The sequence below is a fragment of the Rattus norvegicus genome, chromosome 12, assembly GCF_036323735.1.
Source record: "Rattus norvegicus strain BN/NHsdMcwi chromosome 12, GRCr8, whole genome shotgun sequence".
In the NCBI taxonomy this organism is placed as follows: domain Eukaryota; kingdom Metazoa; phylum Chordata; class Mammalia; order Rodentia; family Muridae; genus Rattus; species Rattus norvegicus.
The window spans coordinates 31,783,935-31,804,829 of NC_086030.1; the positions used below are offsets into that span (position 1 = coordinate 31,783,935).

Below are 20,895 nucleotides of genomic sequence, written 5' to 3' on the forward strand. Positions count from 1 at the left end.
ATCACACTCTTAAAAAAAGAGTAAAGTTTGGTCTTATCAAGATATTTCGGTTGAAGAAGTCTCTTTCTTTGGGAGCCTATAAACTTCTTTCTAATACCATCAAGTCCACTAGAGAAATCCATTCATTCTTCAGAATCACCCCAGGTACCACACTTAGCATGAGTCAGGGTTCTCTAGAAGAACAGGAGCAATAAAAAGAAAATAATAATCTTTCATTAATATTGAATCAGCTTACATAAAATGTTAATAATAATTGTCTCACCCCCGAGAAGCCGAGAACTTGGGGATTACTCATTGCTTGAGGCCCAGTGTCTCAACAGTCAGAACAATCTCCAGAGAGAAAACCCCCCAGAACCTGGTGGTTGCTCTGTCCACAGGCTGGGTGGCTTAACATTTCCAATCTGGTGCCTAAAACATGGAAGGTTCCTGGGGAACTTACTGGGTTTTGGTGATGGAAATATGCTGGTTCTCAGCAGCAGTAATACCAAAAATCAGCATGGCCTTGAGAGGGAAGGCCAAGCAGGCCAGAGGCGAAGAACCATAAGAATAAGTTTCTGCTATAACCTCCCTGACACACTGTTTTTTAAATCTGAGTTGCTACCAGAAAGCTTGTGTAAGGGTGGGCCTTCCCACTTTAATTAAAGCAATCAGGACAATACTTTAGTGGAGCCTCCACACTCACATGAATCTATTTGTGGCAAGTTGACATTAAAACCAAGTCATCATAGGCTTGGAAAGATGGCTCAGTGGTTAAGAGCATGCCCTGCTCTTCTAGAGGACCTGGGTTCAATTCCCAGCACTCACATACCTGTCTGTAACTCCAGTTCCAGGGCTTCTGACACCCTCACACAGACATACAAACAGGAAAAACACCAATAAAATAAAAATAAATTATATATACACACACACACACACACACACACACACACATTAAAAAACAAACATCACATAATCTCTCTGTCTCCCTTTCACCACCTCTTCTGCAACTCATGGAACAAATTTTGTGGGAAGATCTTAATTTCAGACATTCAAAGGTATTTCCCTCATCAAACCAAAGTCTTAAAGGAACCTAATTCCACCTGTAGGGGCAGTCCATCCCAAGTGTAGTGCTTCTGCTTCTCATCTCATCTGCATTCTTCAGCTAGCTGCTTATTTATTTAGGTGGCACTGGGGACTTCATCAACAGCTCTGTGCAGCACAGACCAGCACTCTTGCACGGAGCTACATTCTCAGCCGTTGGTTTTCCAAGACAAGTTCTCCCTGGGTAATGGAAACCGGCATCAGCTCCTGGTCTTAGTCTCCTGAGTACTGGGGTTCCAGCTGGACAGCACCAAGCCAGCTTTCCTTTGACGATTTTGACTCTTATCTATGAGATAATAAAGACAGTCTTAAAAAAAACAAAAAAACAAAAAACAAAGTTCTAAGGCTGGATTGCTGGAAGTGAGGAAGGTGTCCTCATGGAGTCAGAGGTAGAACACAGGCAGTCCTGGTGGGATGCAATGATCCTTTCATGATACAGCAGGCTCTCTGACTGAGGGCTGGAAGATGCTGAAGTTGGCCTGTCTGGGAAGGACACTAGCATAAGATTGTGGCTATTGTTCCACCTTGTCCTATAAAGACCTAATACTTGTCACAGTGTGGAGTGATAATACCGTGCGTGCCATCATCATCGTCGTCATCGTCGTCATCGTCGTCGTCGTCGTCGTCGTCATCACCACCATATTCCACCAATAATCTTAACACTGTAATCCCAGAGGCTGAGTCAGGAGGATTGCAATCCTGAAGCTAACTCGGGCTACCTGGTGAGATAAGAGGCTGGTGTTTGATCTGTAACAGGGGTCTGTTTCCCAAAACTAAAATAAGAAGAAAACCAAGGAATATGAGAATCAGAAGAACAAATGCCAAGAGGGAAGAGAGAATGAGGAGCAGGAGAAAAAGAAGAGACCAAGCTACCGTGGGAGTGAGAGGAAATTCTGTGAAGCACTAGAGACAGCACCTTGTGTGTTAGGTAGATGGTCTAATGCTGGAGCCACACCCTAGCCCCTTACTGGCAGGCAATCCACTACTAACCTATACTCCCTGCTCCTCACTGGGGGATTCTACACAGGTGTCCCCAGCCCTACCATTACTGCTGATTGGATATTTGCTACCTGCCAATTTTATATTAGTAACTCACTTGACTGTGCTAAGAAATCTGTGCTATGGGTCCACATAACACAAATCAAAATCCATAAAGCACTGAATTGTTATCAAAAGGTCACCAAGCCTCAAGGTTGCTATATCACCAAACGGTGCTACCTCATTAGAGAGGGAATCATCAGGAACGCCTAACTCCCTATGGACAAGTTCTCAAAAGACCTAGTGTTCTTATTCTCATATCCAACTTGCATTGGGTTTGCCTTCTTAGATGTTATTGTTGTCTCTGGACATAATGTTTCACAACGGAGGCCAGGCCTTGGACTCAACAACGTCAGCAACCTGAGTACTGAAATTACAGGCCTGGCTTTGAAATAACCGTCTTGATTCAAATAGAGAGAGAGACCTATCTCCACCCCAACCCATCACCTGCTTTAAAATGACTTGAGGCAGGGTAGAAAAGAGTGGATCGGGGTGAGCCAGCCATCCTAAAACATGTTGCCAATATTATACCCTGAGTGGTCCCAAAACAGTTGAACCTAGTGATTGCCAATTAGTATGAGGAGAGATACTAACAAAGCCAACAATGAAATGATGGGTTTTGGCAAACCCACATCTGCATCCAGATGGATAATGTTGGGCAATTCCACTCAGCAGGTTAACTCATTTCGGTAGATAGAGCACTGAATGACCTCAAGTGTATGGATGAGGATGCATTTCTGGTGAAAAGGAAGCTTTTCTTGGGGATAATATGAGGAACAACTGGTAAGTCATTTTCAATGTGTGTGGAGGTGGGATGGGGGTGGGGTGTCTGCAGGTTTAGAGGCCAGAAGAGAACTGTCCCTGGTAAAGGCAGTTGTGCACTGCCTGATGTGGATCCTGAACACTGAACTCAACTGTTTAGCCAGCTTTCCATCCCAACCAATAATGTTCTCCTCAACTATCCTAAGCCAAGTTAATGCTTTAACCTTCATATCAAGTTGTGTGTTTTTTATTAATTATGTCCCCCATTTGCCCAAGTGCTAAAGGCTTGGTCATCACCTCAGGGTTTTTGGAAGGTGGTGGAAGTCTATAAGAGGTGGAAAGTTTTAGTCTATTTGAAGTGCCCTTGAAAGGAATTATGGGAAACCGGTCCCTTTCATCGCTCTCTGTTTTGCTTCCCAGCCACCACGAGCTGATCAGCTCTCTCCAGTGCACAGTTCCACCATGATGGACTCTCTTGCCATAGTCCAAGCACACATGAAACCATGAGTCAAATAAATCTTTTCTAAAAAATATTTATTTTTTTGTTGTGTGTTTGTATGCTTTGCCTACATGTCTGTGTACCATGTGCATGCAGTACCCTCTGCAGCCAGATGGGGCAGCAGTATGCTGGAACTGGAGAAAAAGTCAATTACTTGCTACCAGGTTGGTGATAGTTTGTCTTCTACGAAAGCTACAAGTACTCCTATTGCTAAACCTCATATCTGGCAACATCCTTTCATCTTTTTAAATTGCCTGTCTCGAATATTTTGTTGCAATAATAGATTGCTTTACCTGGCTAGCAACCTGCAGAAGAGGTATAGAAATAAGAACCAGAGAAACAGTTGACATTAATAATAATAGTCAGTTATTTCAATTAATAACTTGATGAGAAGGCTTTCTAAATTGCAATGCACCCTTACTTCTCCTCATCTAGAGGTCCAAAACAAATACCTCTTCCTTCATTGAGAATCACCTCCAGGAAACCATCATGAGACGGAAACAGTTTTAAATACATTAAGGAATCAATGGCTGAGAAGATGGTTCATTTGGCAGAACCCTTGGGCTCACTGACCAACAATCTAACAAGATTGTTGACTTCTATTTCAGAAAGACGCCCTGTCTCTAAAATAAAGTGGATGAGGAAGACGGCTTAGAAACAATGGCCTCTGGATATAATCTGACTGCTGCATCCATGAACTCCAAACAGCTGTGGCTCCCTGGACAAGATCAAGCAGGTCAGTGTTCCAAGGTGGCTGACACCGGGTTCATAAACTCTCACCCCAGCTGAGAAGCGATTGACAACTGACAGTGTCTAGGGCAGGGAAAGTCAGTTTTCTTCGGGAGTGTGATCCACGGTTTGTTACCCATGCTCTTGTAAATAACCCCTGCGCCATACTCATGAGGACAGCACTAATCAGGTTCAGTGAGTTAAAAGGAGAAGGAGGAGAAGGAAGAGGAGGAGGTAGGTGGAGAAAAAGGAAGAGGTGGAGGAAGAGGAAGAAGAGGAGAGGGAGGAGAAGGAGGAGGAGGAGGAGGAGAAGAAGAAGCAACAGCAGCAGAAGCAGCAGCTGGGAGGGATACTTGTTGGGAGGGGTACTTGGTGGGGGGATATGAATACTTTGTATTCATCTGGGAAATGCTCGAAGAGTAAAATAAATAACCATAAGGTAGAAAACATTCGAGGAAGACACCTGACATTGACCTCTGTGGGCTACCACACGTACTTGCACGTATGTATGCACAGGTATACACACATGCAGCCTCAAAGACTTAAGAGTGAGACGAAAAGAAAACATCATTTCTATATCTGAAGCGAGGGTACAAAATACCCTCAGGCTTGTTTTCACAGAAGAACAAAAGAGATCTATGTAAAACCCTTATGAGAAAACTCTTGTTACAGAATGCTTTAAGGCATTGTATTTAAGTCTTTGGATAAAGGTATTTCATGTTAACCTTTGTATCTCTACCCACTGGAACTCAAGTTAATATTCTTTCACAATAAACTTATTTTTATAGATTAACTTTTATTTAATATATATGTTATATATATAATATATATATAATATATATATATATGCATGTGGGTACCTGCCTAGACCAGAAGGTGGTGGTGCTGGGTCCTCTGGGGCTGAAGTTGTAGCCGGTTGTGAGCCCCTTGACATGGGTACAGGGAACAGAATGGATCTGCAGGAGCAGCCATCATTCTTAACCTCTGAGCCATCTATGTCTCCAGCCCCCACAGCAAACTTACTAAGTTTAGGAGAATGTCACTTTTTTATCCTCCTCCTTGCCTCTATGTGAAATTTTGTTTCTATTTCGATGCTGACAGCTTTTGTGGTTCATGATTTTCCTCTTTTATCATAAGATGTCTCAATCACTTTTGGAAGCGGGTAGAATACCAATGACAAGTGAAGAGAGTCAGAGTGTGTGGGAGAATACTCAAACCTCCTTCCTGGCCACAGCTACAAGACACGTGCTCAAGCAAGATGTGGGAATCAATTCCAGTCTTCAGCAGATGTTTCCTAAGAATTGTTCCTAGAAGAAGGTACCTCAGAACCCTTGTATTAGTTTGGGTTTCTACTAGTGTCAGGAAACACCATGACCAAAAGCAAGTTGGAGAGGAGAGCATTTATTTGGCTTACACTTTTCATCAGGGTTCATCATTGGAGGAAGTCAGGACAAGTGTACAAACAGGACAGAAAACTAGAAGCAGGAGTTGATGCAGAGGCCATGGAGGTGTGCTGCTTACTGTATTGCTCCTCATGGCTTGCTCAGCTGCTTTCTGATAGAACCCTGGACTGCTAGTCCAGGAATGGCCCCACAATGGACTCCCCAATCGATTGGGGAAATGACCCACAGGCTGGCCTATAGCCCAGCCACAATGAGGCATTTTCCTCAGGGGAGGCTTCTTCCTGTCCAGTGACTCTATCTTGTCTCAAGTTGACACAAGACTATCCAGAATAGCCTTTTTCTCCCGTGATAACAAAACTCCACAACTCTCCACAAAACAGCTCCCTCAAGGCTGAGTAAGTCAAGTTTCCAAGGGGAAAGCTCAGCTAAAGAAAAGACATGGTTGTGAAGACAGCTCCTAGCTCAGGAGCAGATCTGCCTATCCAGTCAACCCACTCACATGTGAACTATTGTGTGGCTTTTATGGAGACATGTGAGCTGTCACCCTCTCAGAAAAAAAGAAAAAAAAAAGCTGCCATGTTCTTGCCTCATGGCAAGAAGTTTCTGTTTACTTAAGGTCTCTCTTCAATGGTCTCTCACTTAGACCCTTAAGACCCTCTCTTCAGAGGCAAGTGTCTCCAAAAAGACGTTGGGGGGAGGGTGCAGAAGGGGCCTCCAGGCTCCTTAAGTCAACTATGAAAAGAAGAGTATGACTCAGTAGTTAAAGGTATTTGCTGTTCTTTCAAAGACCCAGGGTCAGTTCCTAGAACATACACAGGGGCTCAAACTGTTTTACCTCTAGTTCCAGGAGCTTCGATGACTTCTGACCTCATGTATGCGTGCACACATGCATGAACGAACACACGCACACACACGCGGGCGCGCACACACAGACACACACATGTATACTTATATGCACAGGTATACTTATATGCATTACATGTAAGATAAATGAACCTTTTAAGAGATGAAGGCAGGGTAGTCAGGCAAAGTGATAACAAGCCTGTCTTCCTACCCTACTAAAGAGGTTGGGCAGGAAGATCGTAAGTCCAAGGATAACCTGGGCTACAACAGGAGTTCAAGCTGAGCAACCTGGTAAGACCCTGTTTCAAGGTAATAAGCAAAAAAAGAACTCAGTCGTAGAATGCTGGCCTAGAATCCCCCAGTGAGGGGCTTGGGGTGTGGATCAGTGACACAGGGCTTTTGCAGCATACAGGAAGCCCTGGATATAATTCTTAGTATGGAGAAGGGGGGGGGAGGGGAAGAGAGGGAGGAAGGAGGGATGGAGGGAGGGAGAGAGAGAGAGAAAGAGAGAGAGGAGTAAAGGAGGAAGGAAGAGAGGGAAGATAAAAGAGGGAAGGAAGGGAAGGAGGGAGAGAGAGAAAGACAGAGAGGGAAGGATGGGGAAAGAGAGAGGGGTGAAGGAAGAGGAGAAATAAAATTGGAAATTGTTTTTTATAAGAAAATACAGGCTAGCTGAGTAGGAAGAGAATGCTGCCACAGCTCAGGTGGAGGAGCCAACCTCCTTCCTGCCCATCCCTGTCCAGGGCAGCCCACAGTGCTCTGTTCCTGGTCAGGAGCATGCTGGGTTCATCTTGAGCTTTAAAAATATCTCTCCACCCACTGGAAGTTTGATTAATCAGCCAGTGTTCACCTGTGTGTCACCAGGGTGGCGGTGATGTGCATGGCAGCAGCGTGCTTGTTGCAAGGAAGGCATGAGGGGCCTCATCTGGCAGGAAGAAGGATTCAGAGCATAAGTGCTTCAAGGGAGGAGGGAGGGGCTCTGGCGCGAGGCGACGCTCGAATCCTAGTTCCACATAGACGATCTTGGGCAAAGTCAGTCATCTCTGTCACTTCTAGATTGTTCACATTTACAAAAAAAACAAGCGCAAAGAAAAACTCTACTTTCGAGCTAACTGGACATGTGAGATGGCTTGGTAAGTCAAGGCTGTCTTGTCTCACGATCTGAGTTGAATGCCCAGGATCCACACGGAAGAAAGTGAGAATCCGTGTGCACAAGTTATCCTCTCACCTCCACACTTGCACCCTGGCGTGTGTGCAAAACCCTACCCTATGCACACAGAGAACACAATAAAAATAAGTATGTGCTCATTCCTATGGAGTACTTCATGGTCTTGGGGTTGGGGAGGGTGCAACCTAGAATTTGGACTATGTGCTCTAGACAAGTATTCTATCGTTGAGCAAACCCTGGGCTTCTTTTTAATTTTTATTCTGAGGAACTGTCTCGGTGAGTTGTCCAGGCTGGTCTTGTAGCCCAGGAGATCTGCCTGCCACAGTCTCCTAATTGCTGGGATGACAAGGAGAGGCCATCACATCTACATCCAGCTAATGTGAGTGAGTGAGTGTGAGAGAGTGTGTGTGTGTGTGTGCGTGTGAGTGTGTGTGCGTGTGTGTGTGAGTGTGTGAGTGTGTGTGTGAGTGTGTGTGAGTGTGTGAGTGTGTGAGTGTGTGAGTGTGTGTGTGTGCGTGTGTGTGTGTGCGTGTGTGTGTGTGTGTGTGTGTGTGTAGAGAACAGAATAAAGAGAAAACAAATGCTTCCGAATCTTAAAATGTAGATGAAAGGGGCTAGAGAGGCGGCTCCGTGATTAAGAGCACTTGTTGCACTTGGACCCAAGTTTGGTTCTCACATTCACTTCAAGCAGCTCACAACTGCTTTTAATTGCAGCTATAGGGATCCAGCGCCCTCTTCTGGACTCCACAAGCACATGCACTCATGTGTGCATATACACACACAAAGATACCAACACATGTATACAATCAAAGATACTTATTTAAAAGTCAGGCAAAAGAAACGTACTGACTCATATTTTCACTACAAGCCTTAGCATCTATAAATTTGAAAAATGCAAATGTTACATTTTTATGTAGGTATTGAAGCACGTGAAAAGAAGAGGGATTGGGAAGAAAGCTTAGCCAGTTCCGTGCCTGCCTTGCAAGCATGAGGATCTGAGTTTGACCTCCAGAACTCATGTCAAAAAGCTACATGCAGGGGTTGGGGATTTAGCTCAGTGGTAGAGCGCTTGCCTAGGAAGCGCAAGGCCCTGGGTTCGGTCCCCAGCTCCGAAAAAAAGAACCAAAAAAAAAAGCTACATGCGGAGCCATGTGCTTATAACACCAGCACTGGGGAGGCAGATACAGGAGGATCCATGGGACTCATTGGTCAGCCAAATATTCTAGTTTTCCTTCTGTTGCTATGATAGACAACTCCAATCAAAAGCGATTTGGGGATGAAAGAATTTGCTTAGCATATGCTATTCATCATCAAGGGAATTCAGAGAGGAACTCAAGATGGAAACCTGGAGACAGGAACTGACGTAGAGCTTATGGAGGAGCACTACTGGCTGGTTTGCTCCCCATGGCTTACTCAGCTACCTTTCTTATACAACCCAGACCCACCTTCCTAGGGGATGGATCCACCCACAGTGGATCCACAGGCCAATATGATGAAGGCAATTCTTTAGTTTAGGTTTTTTTCTTCCCAGGTACGTCTATTTGTGCTGTTATCAAAAACTAACTATGGGGGCTGGGGATTTAGCTCAGTGGTAGAGCGCTTACCTAGGAAGCGCAAGGCCCTAGGTTCGGTCCCCAGCTCCGAAAAAAAGAACCAAAAAAAAAAAAAAAAAACTAACTATGATACCATTCAACACTTTTTTTGGTGAGTTCTAGCTGGCAGAAGGCCCTGATCTAAAAGTCAAGGTAGACAGAACTTGAAGAATAGTACTTAAGGTTCATCTCTAGCCTCCGCATGTACAATATGCACCCACACAAACACACACGCATACACATTGGCACACTTACAAACAAACACTCACTTTGGATGGAATGCCTCGATGTGATCAAAATACACTACAGGTATATGAAAATATCATAGTGAACCCTTAATTTATACAATTATTTTACCATCCAATTACAAAGGAAATAATAAAAGTGTCATTTTGAGAAGGCACAAACATACATCAGAATGTCAGAATCTTTTTCTAATTGTGATACCCAAGATTTCAGAAAATTGTTACCCACTGTTGGAACCATCATGGCTCACAGAGAAGGAAGATTTTGCTACTGTTGTTTGCCTCATCAGGAAACAGAGATCAGTAAGTCAAGCATTCACAGCCTTCAGTGGCCACTAGCTTCCCAACTCATGTCAGCAGCTCATGTGGAGAAAACTCGTCTGAGGTGAACTGAAGCCACAGGTCACTGTGTTCTACAGTGTTAATTCCAGGCAATAAGTGGAAACCCCCATTGTTCCTGTGTTGAGTGAGTAGCAAGCAGTCATGGGAGATGGGAAGGACAAGAGAAAGAGAAGAAAAGAGATAGACAGCCTTCTACAGAGGGGCTATGGGGATCCCAGCCCCAACCACCAGACATGAGCACCTTCTAGAAAGATATAATGTCAGTATTATTGAAGATACTTAGTACATAATTTGGGAAAATCTCCTTTGACATGTGTGGTGGTTTGAATATGCTTGCCCCTAGGGAGTGGCTCTATTAGGAGGTGTGGCCTTGTTAGAGTAGGTGTTGCCTTTTGGAGGAAGTGTGTCATTGTGGCGGTTGAGCTCCACCCAGTGAGGAAGAGAGCCTCCTCCTGGCTACCTGCAGAGTCAGTCTTCTCCTGGCTACCTTCTGATCAAGATGTAGGACTCTTGGCTCCTTCTCTAGCACCGTGTCTGCCTGGATGCTGCCATGCTTCTTGCCATGATGATAATGCACTGGAGCTCTGAATCTGTAAGCCAACCCCAATTAAATGTTGTCCTTTATAAAAGTTGTCTTGATCATATGTCTCTTCACATCAATAGAAACCCTAACTAAGACATCATGCATTATGCATGTAACATATGTCTAAGAAGATGTCTTTCTCTGGTGTCCCACTTTCTCACAGGATCCCTCCCTTGTCCCACAGGCTTCTGCCACTCCACTGCTAGGTACCACAGGGCCCTCACTAGAACAGAGCCATGCCACGGCTATATTCTTGAAACCTCTAGAACATTAAAGAAAACAAACCCCAGGAACCTTGTTATAGTATCAAAAGGTAGAGTCATTTAAGAAACAATGGCTGCCTAGGCAGGAACAAGTGAGAGAGCAAGAGTCCCCACTAGTCCATGTTTCCAGTTTGTTGGGTAATTTCCAACTCCAATTAGGCCAATTCAATGCATCATTCTCCCTTAAATTTGTTTAACGAGAAGTAAGAGAAACTTCCCATGAATAAACTGTAGCTTGAGGTGACCTGTATAGTCTATGTCTCTTTTTAAACTCACAGTCTACTCATAGACAAGACACTTTGGGCTAAAGCACAGAGAGAAAGACATTCTATCAACGGTGACAATCTTCAACTAGGTGGGGAAGCTGTCTCTGTGGCGAATCCACAAGCAGGAGGTGTGAGAAGGTGGAGTGAAGGGAATGGCCCTCAACTGCTATGGTTTTGAATATACAATGTGCCCCCATCCCAGAAAAGGCTCATGCATTCAATGTTTTGTCCTCAGCTGATGACATAAAAGCAATACAATAGCCTCAACATTACATCAGTGACCCCACTCCTGGTACCAACTTCTGCTTCATTTCGGTTGCTGTGATAAAAATAAAGTAGATTATGGGGAAAGGGGGCTTATTTCACCTGACAAGTCAAAGTTACATCATTATCACTGTGGGTTAAGGCAGGTGCCTTCAAACAGCTACTCATATCCCATCCACAGTTAAGAGTAGAGAGAAACGAATGCACACACACCTCACTTGCCTGCTTCTGCTCAGCTTAATTTCTCCAATTACATAGTTCAGGATCCCCTGCCTAGGAAATGGTGCCACCTGGAGTGGGCTGGGTCTTCCCACACTCAATTAACTTATTCAGACAAACCCTGCAGACATGTCCATGGGTCAACTCAGTGAAGACAATCCCTCATTCAAGCCATCTTCCCAGATGATGTTAGGTTGAATAGAGCTGACAATTAAAACTAACCCTTAATGGAAGGTTCTAGAAACCTCATGAGGTAGGACCCGGCTAACATAAACAGTTCACTAGAAGGAGGACCTTTAAGATTAATTATCTCTTGTCACACACTCTCTATTTCCTGAGGGTTGTGATGTCAACTACTCTGCTCTGTCATGCCTACCCTGACAGGATGGTCTTTCTTTTGAAACCATGATCCTGACTGACTCTTTTCCTTTTTCAAGATATTCCCTTGCGTTTTGTGCTCATAGCAACAACAACAGAAAAGGGAGCGGGGAATATGACAAAACAGCCAGCTCATAAAGGATGGCAGAATGACTGTCAGTGTCCAACATAACAATTCCATGTGCTATGCCACCTATCTTCTAGGGACACGAGAGCTTTCCCACAAAGCAGCCCCATACACACACCAAAAAAAAAAAAAAAAGCAATTATACAATACCTCACAAGATTGTCTCTCCCAAGATCCACTCTGTAGCCTTGTGAAATTGACGCTGGCTAGTGGGTGATCAGAACCTCCCTGTCTGCTCTAAACTCAGAGCACATCTTTCACTGTCGTGCCCAGAGCCCCAGAATGCTTGTAATAAAGCAGGCAGAGTCATAGCTCAGTGTTCACCTTGGCTAAATAAATAAATAAATAATAAAAGAATGAATCTTCCATCAGAAAATAAATGGTCCTTCTGCAGGCAGAGAGTCTGGATTACCATCCTGAAGGACGAACACATCATCTTCACCAGTCAGCCTCGGGTCATAAAGCACTGGTTTCTCTCACCCAGGGACCCCCACCACCACCCACGCTTGGAGGGCAGTTACAATTCTTGCCAGTTCCCGTAGCTACTAAGAAGGTACGCTCAGGTCCAGTTCAGAGTGCCCTGGCCTGGTTGAAACAGCAGTACACTTGTTTGTTTTATAGTTTCCCCAAGAATGGTGCAGGGGTTGTGGGGAGGAACTTAGCCAGGAACCTATAAAAGAGACAGCAGGGAAGAATGGCCCTAAGTCAGCCAGCAGTCTTTAGAGCCATGCAGAATTGCCATAGCAGAGCCCAGTCTCACTGCAAGAAAGTTTCTGCTTGCTCTAAGAAATCATTTCCTAATTATGAAGGGAATGGTTATCCGGGAGAAATGGGAACCAGGTCCCTGGAACTGGATGTACAGGTTGGTGTTCACAAAGTTGAAAGCATAGATGACTTACAAAGTTCATCCTATTGGTCACCTTGAACTCTTCAAAGGTTACCTAAGATATGGCTGGGGACATAGCACATTTATTGGGAGTGTTTGTCTTAGAAGCAGAACGATCTGAATTTGATCCTCAGAATCAAGTTTAAAAAAAAAAAATCAAGACTCATGGTGGCATGTCTTGGGGAGGCAGAGACAGAAGGACCCGTGGCAGTCACTGGCTGGACAGCCTAGTTTACTTGATGAGTTCCAGCCAATAAGAGACCTTGTCTCAAGATAATATATGATACAGCTATCCTCAGCAACACTCGAGGTTGTCTTCTAAATTCCAAATGCACATACACACACGTGAATAAACAACCCAAAACACACATGCACACATGTGTGAACAACACACACACACACACACACACACACACACACACACAAGCTACCTAAAATGTACAGATGGCATTGTCTAGTTCCTATGGCCAGGTGTGCTTACTGTGGACACTCCAAGTTCCTAACACAACAGCATAGAGGACTATGCCTTCCTGTCCCTACATCAGAGTTTCAGTCTGCAGAGCTGAGAAAGCTTGTGGGCACAGCTCAGCTCATGGCGGTGGGAGTGGGTAATTGAGGCTGCTCACATCACGGCAGACGAAGCAGATGAAACAGGAACCAGTAGGTGGAGAACCTTTAATGGAGGACTCCTCCTAACCTACATCTGCCTGCAGGTTCCACCCACGAAGGGTTGGACATCCTCCCAAAACAGCACCACCGATGGAGAATACAGATTCACAACATGAACGTGCAGAGGTAAGTTAGAGCGCGTACTTACAAAGGTGCAGTGTTGAGCTTTGCTCTGTTGCAATGCACTGTTGCTATGTATTGTAATCCTAAGTGTGGTCCTCAAGGCCTGGTTGTCCCAGAGATGAGAGTTCACACATAGACCCAAGTGACACTATGTGACCTTGTCCCCAAGCTATTTCTAATTAGTGAATAAAGATGCCAACAGCCCATAGAGGGGCAGATGAGACATAAGCAGGGTTTGGGGTTCCTGGGCTCAGGGGTTGGAGGAGAACCATGAAGGGAAGAAGAAGGTAAATAGAGGAGAAGCCACCATGGGATAAGAATCTTAAAATAATGGCCATGTGGGTTGGTTAATTGGCGTTAAGAGCAGCCCAGATGAAACATGACAAATTATATAATGGGATTGTTGGCTGGGAATTAGACATAATAACATTTAAAAAAAAAAGATATATGCCCAGCTCGTGTGCTGATTAAGGCTTATTATAAATATAAAGGCTGAATGTCTTTTATCCAGGAACTAAAATGTCAAAGGTGGAGTAGAAACCCCAGGTGGGGATTAAATATTTCTACAACAACACAGTGGTGCCTAGCATGAACAAGGCCTTGGGTTTAGACTACCCAAGCACCAGTACCAAAAAAAAAAAAAAAAAAAAAAAAGAGAGAGAGAGAGAGAGAGAAATGTTATGAATAATGGACTTGAATTCTTCATTTAAATAGTTGTATAACAGAATATCTGAGGCTGGAGAGCATTTTCTGATCTCTCCGAAGACCCATGTCTATTCCCAGCACCAGAACTGAGCAGCTCACAGCCTATACCTCCAGCTCTCGGGATCTAGTGCCCTCTTCTGGCCTCCTCAGGCACCTGCACACACATGCATATACACATAGGCGCGCGCGTGCACACACACACACACACACACGCACATTCATTCATACACACGCACATTCATACACACACACATTCATTCATACACACACACACACACACATATGCACAGAGAGAGAGAGAAAAAGAGAAATAAAAATACAATATATCTTAAAATATAAAATACACTGACACATGAAAGAAGGCAAGGCCACAACACCTTCTCCTATTAACCTTCTTATCAACCACATGTGGCAATTTCTCAACATTCTCTCTTCTCCCTGTGAAGCCTTCCAATGAACTGCTGAGCAGACACCTCTAGTTAAGTGAATTGTTCATCTGCTTCTGCTCCCATCACTGTACCAAGAATTAGTTGTGTTTATGTATCTGCAGTAATTACAGCTAATTAAATACTACATAAACCAATGAGAGTGTGAACGCGAACAGAAAGCCGGGTCCATGAAAATGTAGTCAAATAATTAGATCCAAAGGCCAGTTATGAAACAAAGACTTGTTAAGCATAGGTGAATTAACTGTAGGAGATAGGGCAGGAATAATGTAACTCTAATGAGTCATATACCCAGGCTCCCTTTATAAGTATTTTTATTTTATAAAGCAAAATGAAATATTCAATATAGCGAAAGGGAGGAGAAGGAAAAATTAAAAGAATGAGCTAGTGGGGAACATTTGAGATTCAAATCACCACAGGGTCCTGCAAAACTAAAAGCAAGAATTTCCCTCACACTCATACACTGTATATTCCATTCATACACTTCCAAGAATGGGGCAAAGCTTGGGCTCCTCTTTGCCTCCCAACTACTCCTCCTACATTCTCAATATTGCATTTCCCCAAATTTCCTATAAGGAATCCATATTGGCTATACAATGAGGTGGGGTCTTTGGATTAGGTAATCGAAAGAACAAAACCTCCATAGATGGCATCAACGTTCCTTTAAAAGAGGCCAACGGACATTAATTCATCCTTTTGACTGCTGAGGACACACGGGTATCAACTTGATATTATGCCCCCAGCTTCCCAAGTGATGGGAAATAACCTGCTGTGGTTTACCTGACTGAGGTAGTTTGTTACAGCAGCTCAAATGCACTAAGGCACCGTGCAGGCATGGAGCCACCCTGTTGTGGTTACAAACCTGGGCTTGCTACAGCGGGGTTCTTCTGTATCTTTGTCCTGCATCTACACAGCCTTTCACCAGTAAGATGGTGACAAGGTCCCAGGGTATCACTCACCTCTCAGGCCAACAGCCTCTGTTCAGACATCATATACAGTAAACAGATGCTGTTCGTGTGTGTGTGTGTGTGTGTGTGTGTGTCTGTCTGTCTGTCTGTCTGTCTGTCTGTCTGTCTGTCTCTGTGTATATCTGTGTATGTGTGTGTCTGTCTGTCTCTGTGTCTGTGTGTGCGCACGTGTGTCTGTCTGTGAGTGTCTGTCTGTGTGCCTGTCTCTGTGTGTGTGTCTGTATGTGTCTGTCTGTCTGTCTGTCTGTGTCTGTGTGTATCTGTATGTGTCTGTGTGTGTCTATGTGTGTGTCTGTCTGTGTGTGTCTATGTGTGGGTCTGTGTGTGTCTGACTGTGTGTCTGTCTATGGGTCTATGTCTGTCAGTGTCAGTCTGTGTGTGTCTACGTGTGTCTATTTGTGTGTCTCTCTGTATATGTCTGTGTATTTGTGTGTATCTGTCTGTCTGCCTGCCTGCCTGCCTGCCTCTGTGTGTGTGTGTATGTCTGTCTGTGACTGTGTTTGTGCATGTGCATGTGTCTCTCTCTCTCTCCCTCCCTTTTTCCTCTCCTCTGTTTCCCTCTTTAATGTTGAGACTCAAACCCAGAACCTTCTACACACTAGACAACTGTTCTATCACTGAGCTGCATCCTTAACAATGCTCACCTTTCCCAGACTTTCCTAGTACAGCCATGGATGCAGCCCACGAGTCCCTGCTACTTCATAGGTCACCGGTATGAAAACCACACATTTGCAATGCGTGTGCAAACAAGATGGGAAATAGATGGCCTGTAGTCTTTACTACTCTCACCTCCTGTCCACTCAAGCAATTGTAGCTGTGATGGTTCAAGAGGGTGCTGGTGAAATTCAGCTCACCAATATGCACATGTAAAAGGCCATGGACCTGAACCAGACACTTAGAAACAAAGACATGGACCATCTGGAGTAGCTGCAACTTCTCTACAGTCCAAACAAAACTCAAGTTTATGTAGTAAACTGCTATTGCTAGAAAAAAAGCCTTAGGAAACCACTTGGGGAAACTGATTCTGGTTTAGTCACAGCAAACGTCATCACCTAAATCAACTTCACTCTCTAGTTTAGAAGTCCTTATTCCCTCTGGGTTTTGGAGGGAGGGGGTTGTTTGTGTCGGGGATGAGGGGTGGGTGGGTGAGTGGTAGTGGTTGGTGGTGATTTGAATACGCTTGGCCCAGGAAGTGGCACTATTTGGAGGTGTGGCCTTGTTGGAGTAGGTGTGGCTTTGTTGGGAAAGTGTGTCACTCTGGGTGTGTGCTTTGAGACCCTCCTCCTGGCTACCTGGAAGCCAGTCTTCTCCTAGCTGCCTTCGGATGAAGTTATGGAACTCTCAGCTCCTCTGACTTCACATATGCCTGGATGCTGCCAGGCTCCCACCTTGATGACAAATGGACTGAACCTCTGAATCTGTAAGCCAGCCCCAATTAAATGTTCTCCTTGTAAGAGTTGCATTGGTCGGGGTTGGGGATTTAGCTCAGTGGTAGAGCGCTTGCCTAGCAAGCACAAGGCCCTGGGTTCGGTCCCCAGCTCCGAAAAAAAGAAAAGAAAAAAAAAGAGTTACATTGGTCATGGTGTCTGTTCACAGCAGTAAAACCCTAACTAAGACAGTGTGTGTGTGTGTGTGTGTGTGTGTGTGTGTGTGTGTGTGTGTGTGTAAGGTATAAGAGTGTGGCTGTACCCAAAGTACAACAGATCAGCATCCTGAGATGAATTTGGGCACTGTATTCCCAGGATAAATTTCCATCCTAAACCCTTGTCCCGGGCACTCAGGGATACTCTGTGTTACACAAGAACGGAGGCAATTAAGATAATTGCTGCCTGTTCCCACCTAGATGAAGCTTCCAGATGATTCTTACTTGGGCAGCATTCAAAGTACCATGGCCCCAAGTCAAGAGACAGCAATAAACAGGGCTTAAGCCTCCCTTGCAGATGGACTCCACTATAAAAGACAATAAAGACAACAAAGTGATTCTGGCTATATAGACCCTGCCAACTCTATATATAATATGTCTTTTGTTTTTGTTGTTCTGAGACAGCATCTCATTATATAGTCCACACTGACCCTGACCTCCCTCTCTCCTTCCCCCACGTAGTCTTGGCTAACCAACACTCCATCCCCCTGCCTCAGTTGAGTGTAGACAGGCATCTGCCATCACAAGAAGATTCCAACAATAGATTTTAAGAAAAATAAATTTATCCCCCAATCAGTATCCAAGGCAACCACATTCATCATAGATTTTTTTTCAGGCCACAAGGTCCATCCCACACAACGAAGTCATTTAGACAAAAGTTTGTCTCTGAACTCTTTCCCATCACTCCAGACTTAGCCCCAACTGCCAATGAGAAGCACCTTAGGCTTGCCAACATGCAAAATGGCTTCCCAACAGTCTAAGTGCCTTCCCACCACCCCAAGCAGATTCCCCATTATCCAAAATTGCTTCGGGGAGGCAGGCAAGCTCCCACCGGGCGGTTCCTTACCATCGAGTTCTTCCACAGAGATATTAGCCAACTGCTCACTGTCGCTGCCTGCAGACAGAGATCGGTTGAGGTAATTCCCCTTGTACAACAAGCCAGCAGTTACATGGTGGAACGGCATCTTTTCCCTGTTCCGAAGAGAAAGGGGGAGAAGGAGAGAGAGACATCATCATTCATCCATCCATTTGTTCATTTCCTTGTTATTTCATTAAAGGACTGTCTCTATTTTCCAGAGTTACATATCTAGGACAGGCATGACGGCTCGGTGGACAAAGATACTTGCTTCCAAGCCTGGCAACTTGAGTGTGAGCTCTGGGATTCACAGGGTGGAAGGAGAGAATGCAACCCTGAGTCCCTTCTGACCTCTGCACTCACATGCACCTCCACACAACACGCACTCACACACACACACACACACACACACACACACACACACACACACAAAATGAATGAATGCAAAATTACATTCTAGAGGGAAGTCTAGAATATTTACAGGGTCCCCATAGCCTGAATAACTCCTAATTGATTTTGTGGGGGGTCCCCTTCTTCTCAATTTACCACCTCATTTCCCCCATGACCTTGTAGACCCCAGAAAAGCATGAAGGGACACCAAGCTGCTTCTTTTTATTTTCGTGCCGTTTTGTTCGCTTGCTTCCTTGTTTTTCTTGTTTGCTGTTGGTTTTTGCTGCACTGTGGGCTGTACTTTGTTACTGCATAAATAACTAGCAAGCATTCTATGGTTGAGCTGGTTCGCCAGCCCTTTTACTCATTAGACAGAGCCCTGCTTATTAGCCCAGGCTGGCCTAGCACTCACTATGTAGCCTAGACTGTGCTGGACTCACTATGTAGCTTGGGCTGGCCTTCATCTTGCAGTCCCATTTCAGCTTTCTGAGTAGCCGGGCCTCCAGACCCACACCAGCAAGCCCAGCATCGCTGCTACGTCCTACGAATAAAAACACCCTTTGCTCTTTTCCTGAGCCTCAAATATTATCACTTCATGTAGGAAAAGCCTGAGCATCCCAGAAACGTTGACCTATCCAGCACCAGGACGTCTTGGCTATGCTCAAGTGAAGCCGTAAGTAGGTCACATTCTTCAGGGAAAGCACATAACACTCAAGGAAGGGAAAGCAGCACACGAAATCTTTAACTGTTTTAAGTGAGAGTTTAGAGGACAGGGAAGATACCCCAATGCGGAAGATTATTTCTTAGCAAGCATAAGGACCTGAGTTCAAATCCCCAGCATCTTTATAAAAGCTGGGCAAATCCGTGTGTGTGTGGCTGTCACCTCAAGATGTGGGGGATAGAGACAGAGACAAAAGGACAGCAGAAGCTCACTGGCTGCCACCCTGGTTCCAGGTTCAGTAAGAGAACCTGTCTCAAGGGAATAAGGCAGTAAATGACAGATTGGGACACCTGATGTCCTCCCCTGGCTTCCTCATGGACATATCCTCTCAGAAGCATTTGCACCTTCACACACATACGAACCAAGAAAATAAAATTTAAGTTTCAAAACTGACCCCACCTCCCTACATAACCCAGGCTGGTCTTGAACTCGAGGATTCCCTGGCTCAGTCTTCTGAGTGCTGAGATTACAGGGAGTCGACAGCATACCAAACCCCAAACTTTGACAGCCCCATGCATTCAGCAATGTGCAAGACGAAAGAGCAATTCCCAAGCCTGAAGGAGATAAAGAGGTTACTTTCAGAAATGGCTTCCCAGGAAGGGAAGCAACACCTCAACGTATTTAAGAATGAAGAGATTTAGGATACTCTCAAATATAATCAAAGAATCCTGGAGACTAGATTCACAATCTGCCCAACCAGAGTCTCTGCCATTCCTGGGGCTTAGCAGCTCTCCCAGCAAAGGAGAGATAGCTCAGTGGGTAGAGCGCTTGCCTTGTCAACATGAGGAATTCAGAACAATCCCAGAACTGCCCCACACACACACACACACACTCACACTCAAAAAGGCGGACATTGGTGCACTACAACACTGGAAAGGTGGATCCCTTGCATTCTCTTGCTTGAGGGCCTAGATTATTTGGTGAGGCCCAAGTCAGCGAGAGAGACTCTGCCTCAAAAGACAAGATGAATGGCTCCTGAGGTACAAAGGTTTTCTTTCTCTGGTGTACACACCACACACACACACACACACACACACACACACACACACACACCAAGTTCTCCCCCCAATATATACAGACCTACTATAGGATGCTTATTTAAACTACATGGTAGAAGGAGTACTCTCCTTCCAGCGTTAGCTTGGTCCTACAGGAGAGAAGTGCTTCCCTACACACCCGCTACTCTCTGGATAAGTCACCTGCAGAATCCTTTCTGGCACTAAAGTTTGCATCTGCGCAGTTAACCTCGGATCCTCTGTGAAGTACACATACAAGAGAAAACAGACAAATCAATATGGCCTCCCAAGAATTACTGTCCAAAGCCCTCAGACCTTGCTCACTTGAAAAATCCAAGTGAGGACCGGCCTGTGATCTAGGCACTCTGGGATATGAAGTCATCTGAGAGTCCAGAGGATCGCTGGTTTGAAGCCAACCTGGACTACCTAGTGAACTCAAGACTAGCCTGGGCTCTATAATGAAATAAAGAGTAAAAAGAGAGAGAAGGGGATAAAGAAAAGGAAGGACAAGAAGCAGGAAAAAAAGTAGAAGGAAGAAGGAAGGGGGAGGAAAAAGAGAAACATCGAGGAAGAGGAGGAGGGAGGATGAAGTGGAGGAGGGAGGATGAAGAGGAGGAGGGAGGATGAAGAGGAGGAGAGAGGAGGGAGGGATGGAGAGAAAGGAGGGAGAGA

The 20,895-nt window shown here is 44.9% G+C and overlaps 1 protein-coding gene across 14 annotated transcripts in view; it reads right to left on the reverse strand.

The window, feature by feature from the left end:
• Positions 1–20,895, reverse strand: part of Caln1 (calneuron 1) — a 491,884-nt gene that overhangs the window by 335,971 nt on the left and 135,018 nt on the right. For all 14 annotated transcript variants that reach the window (NM_001077201.2, XM_017598405.3, XM_063271556.1 and 11 more), the window contains 1 exon segment: positions 18,088–18,212. In NM_001077201.2, coding sequence (NP_001070669.1) covers positions 18,088–18,212 — 125 coding nt within the window.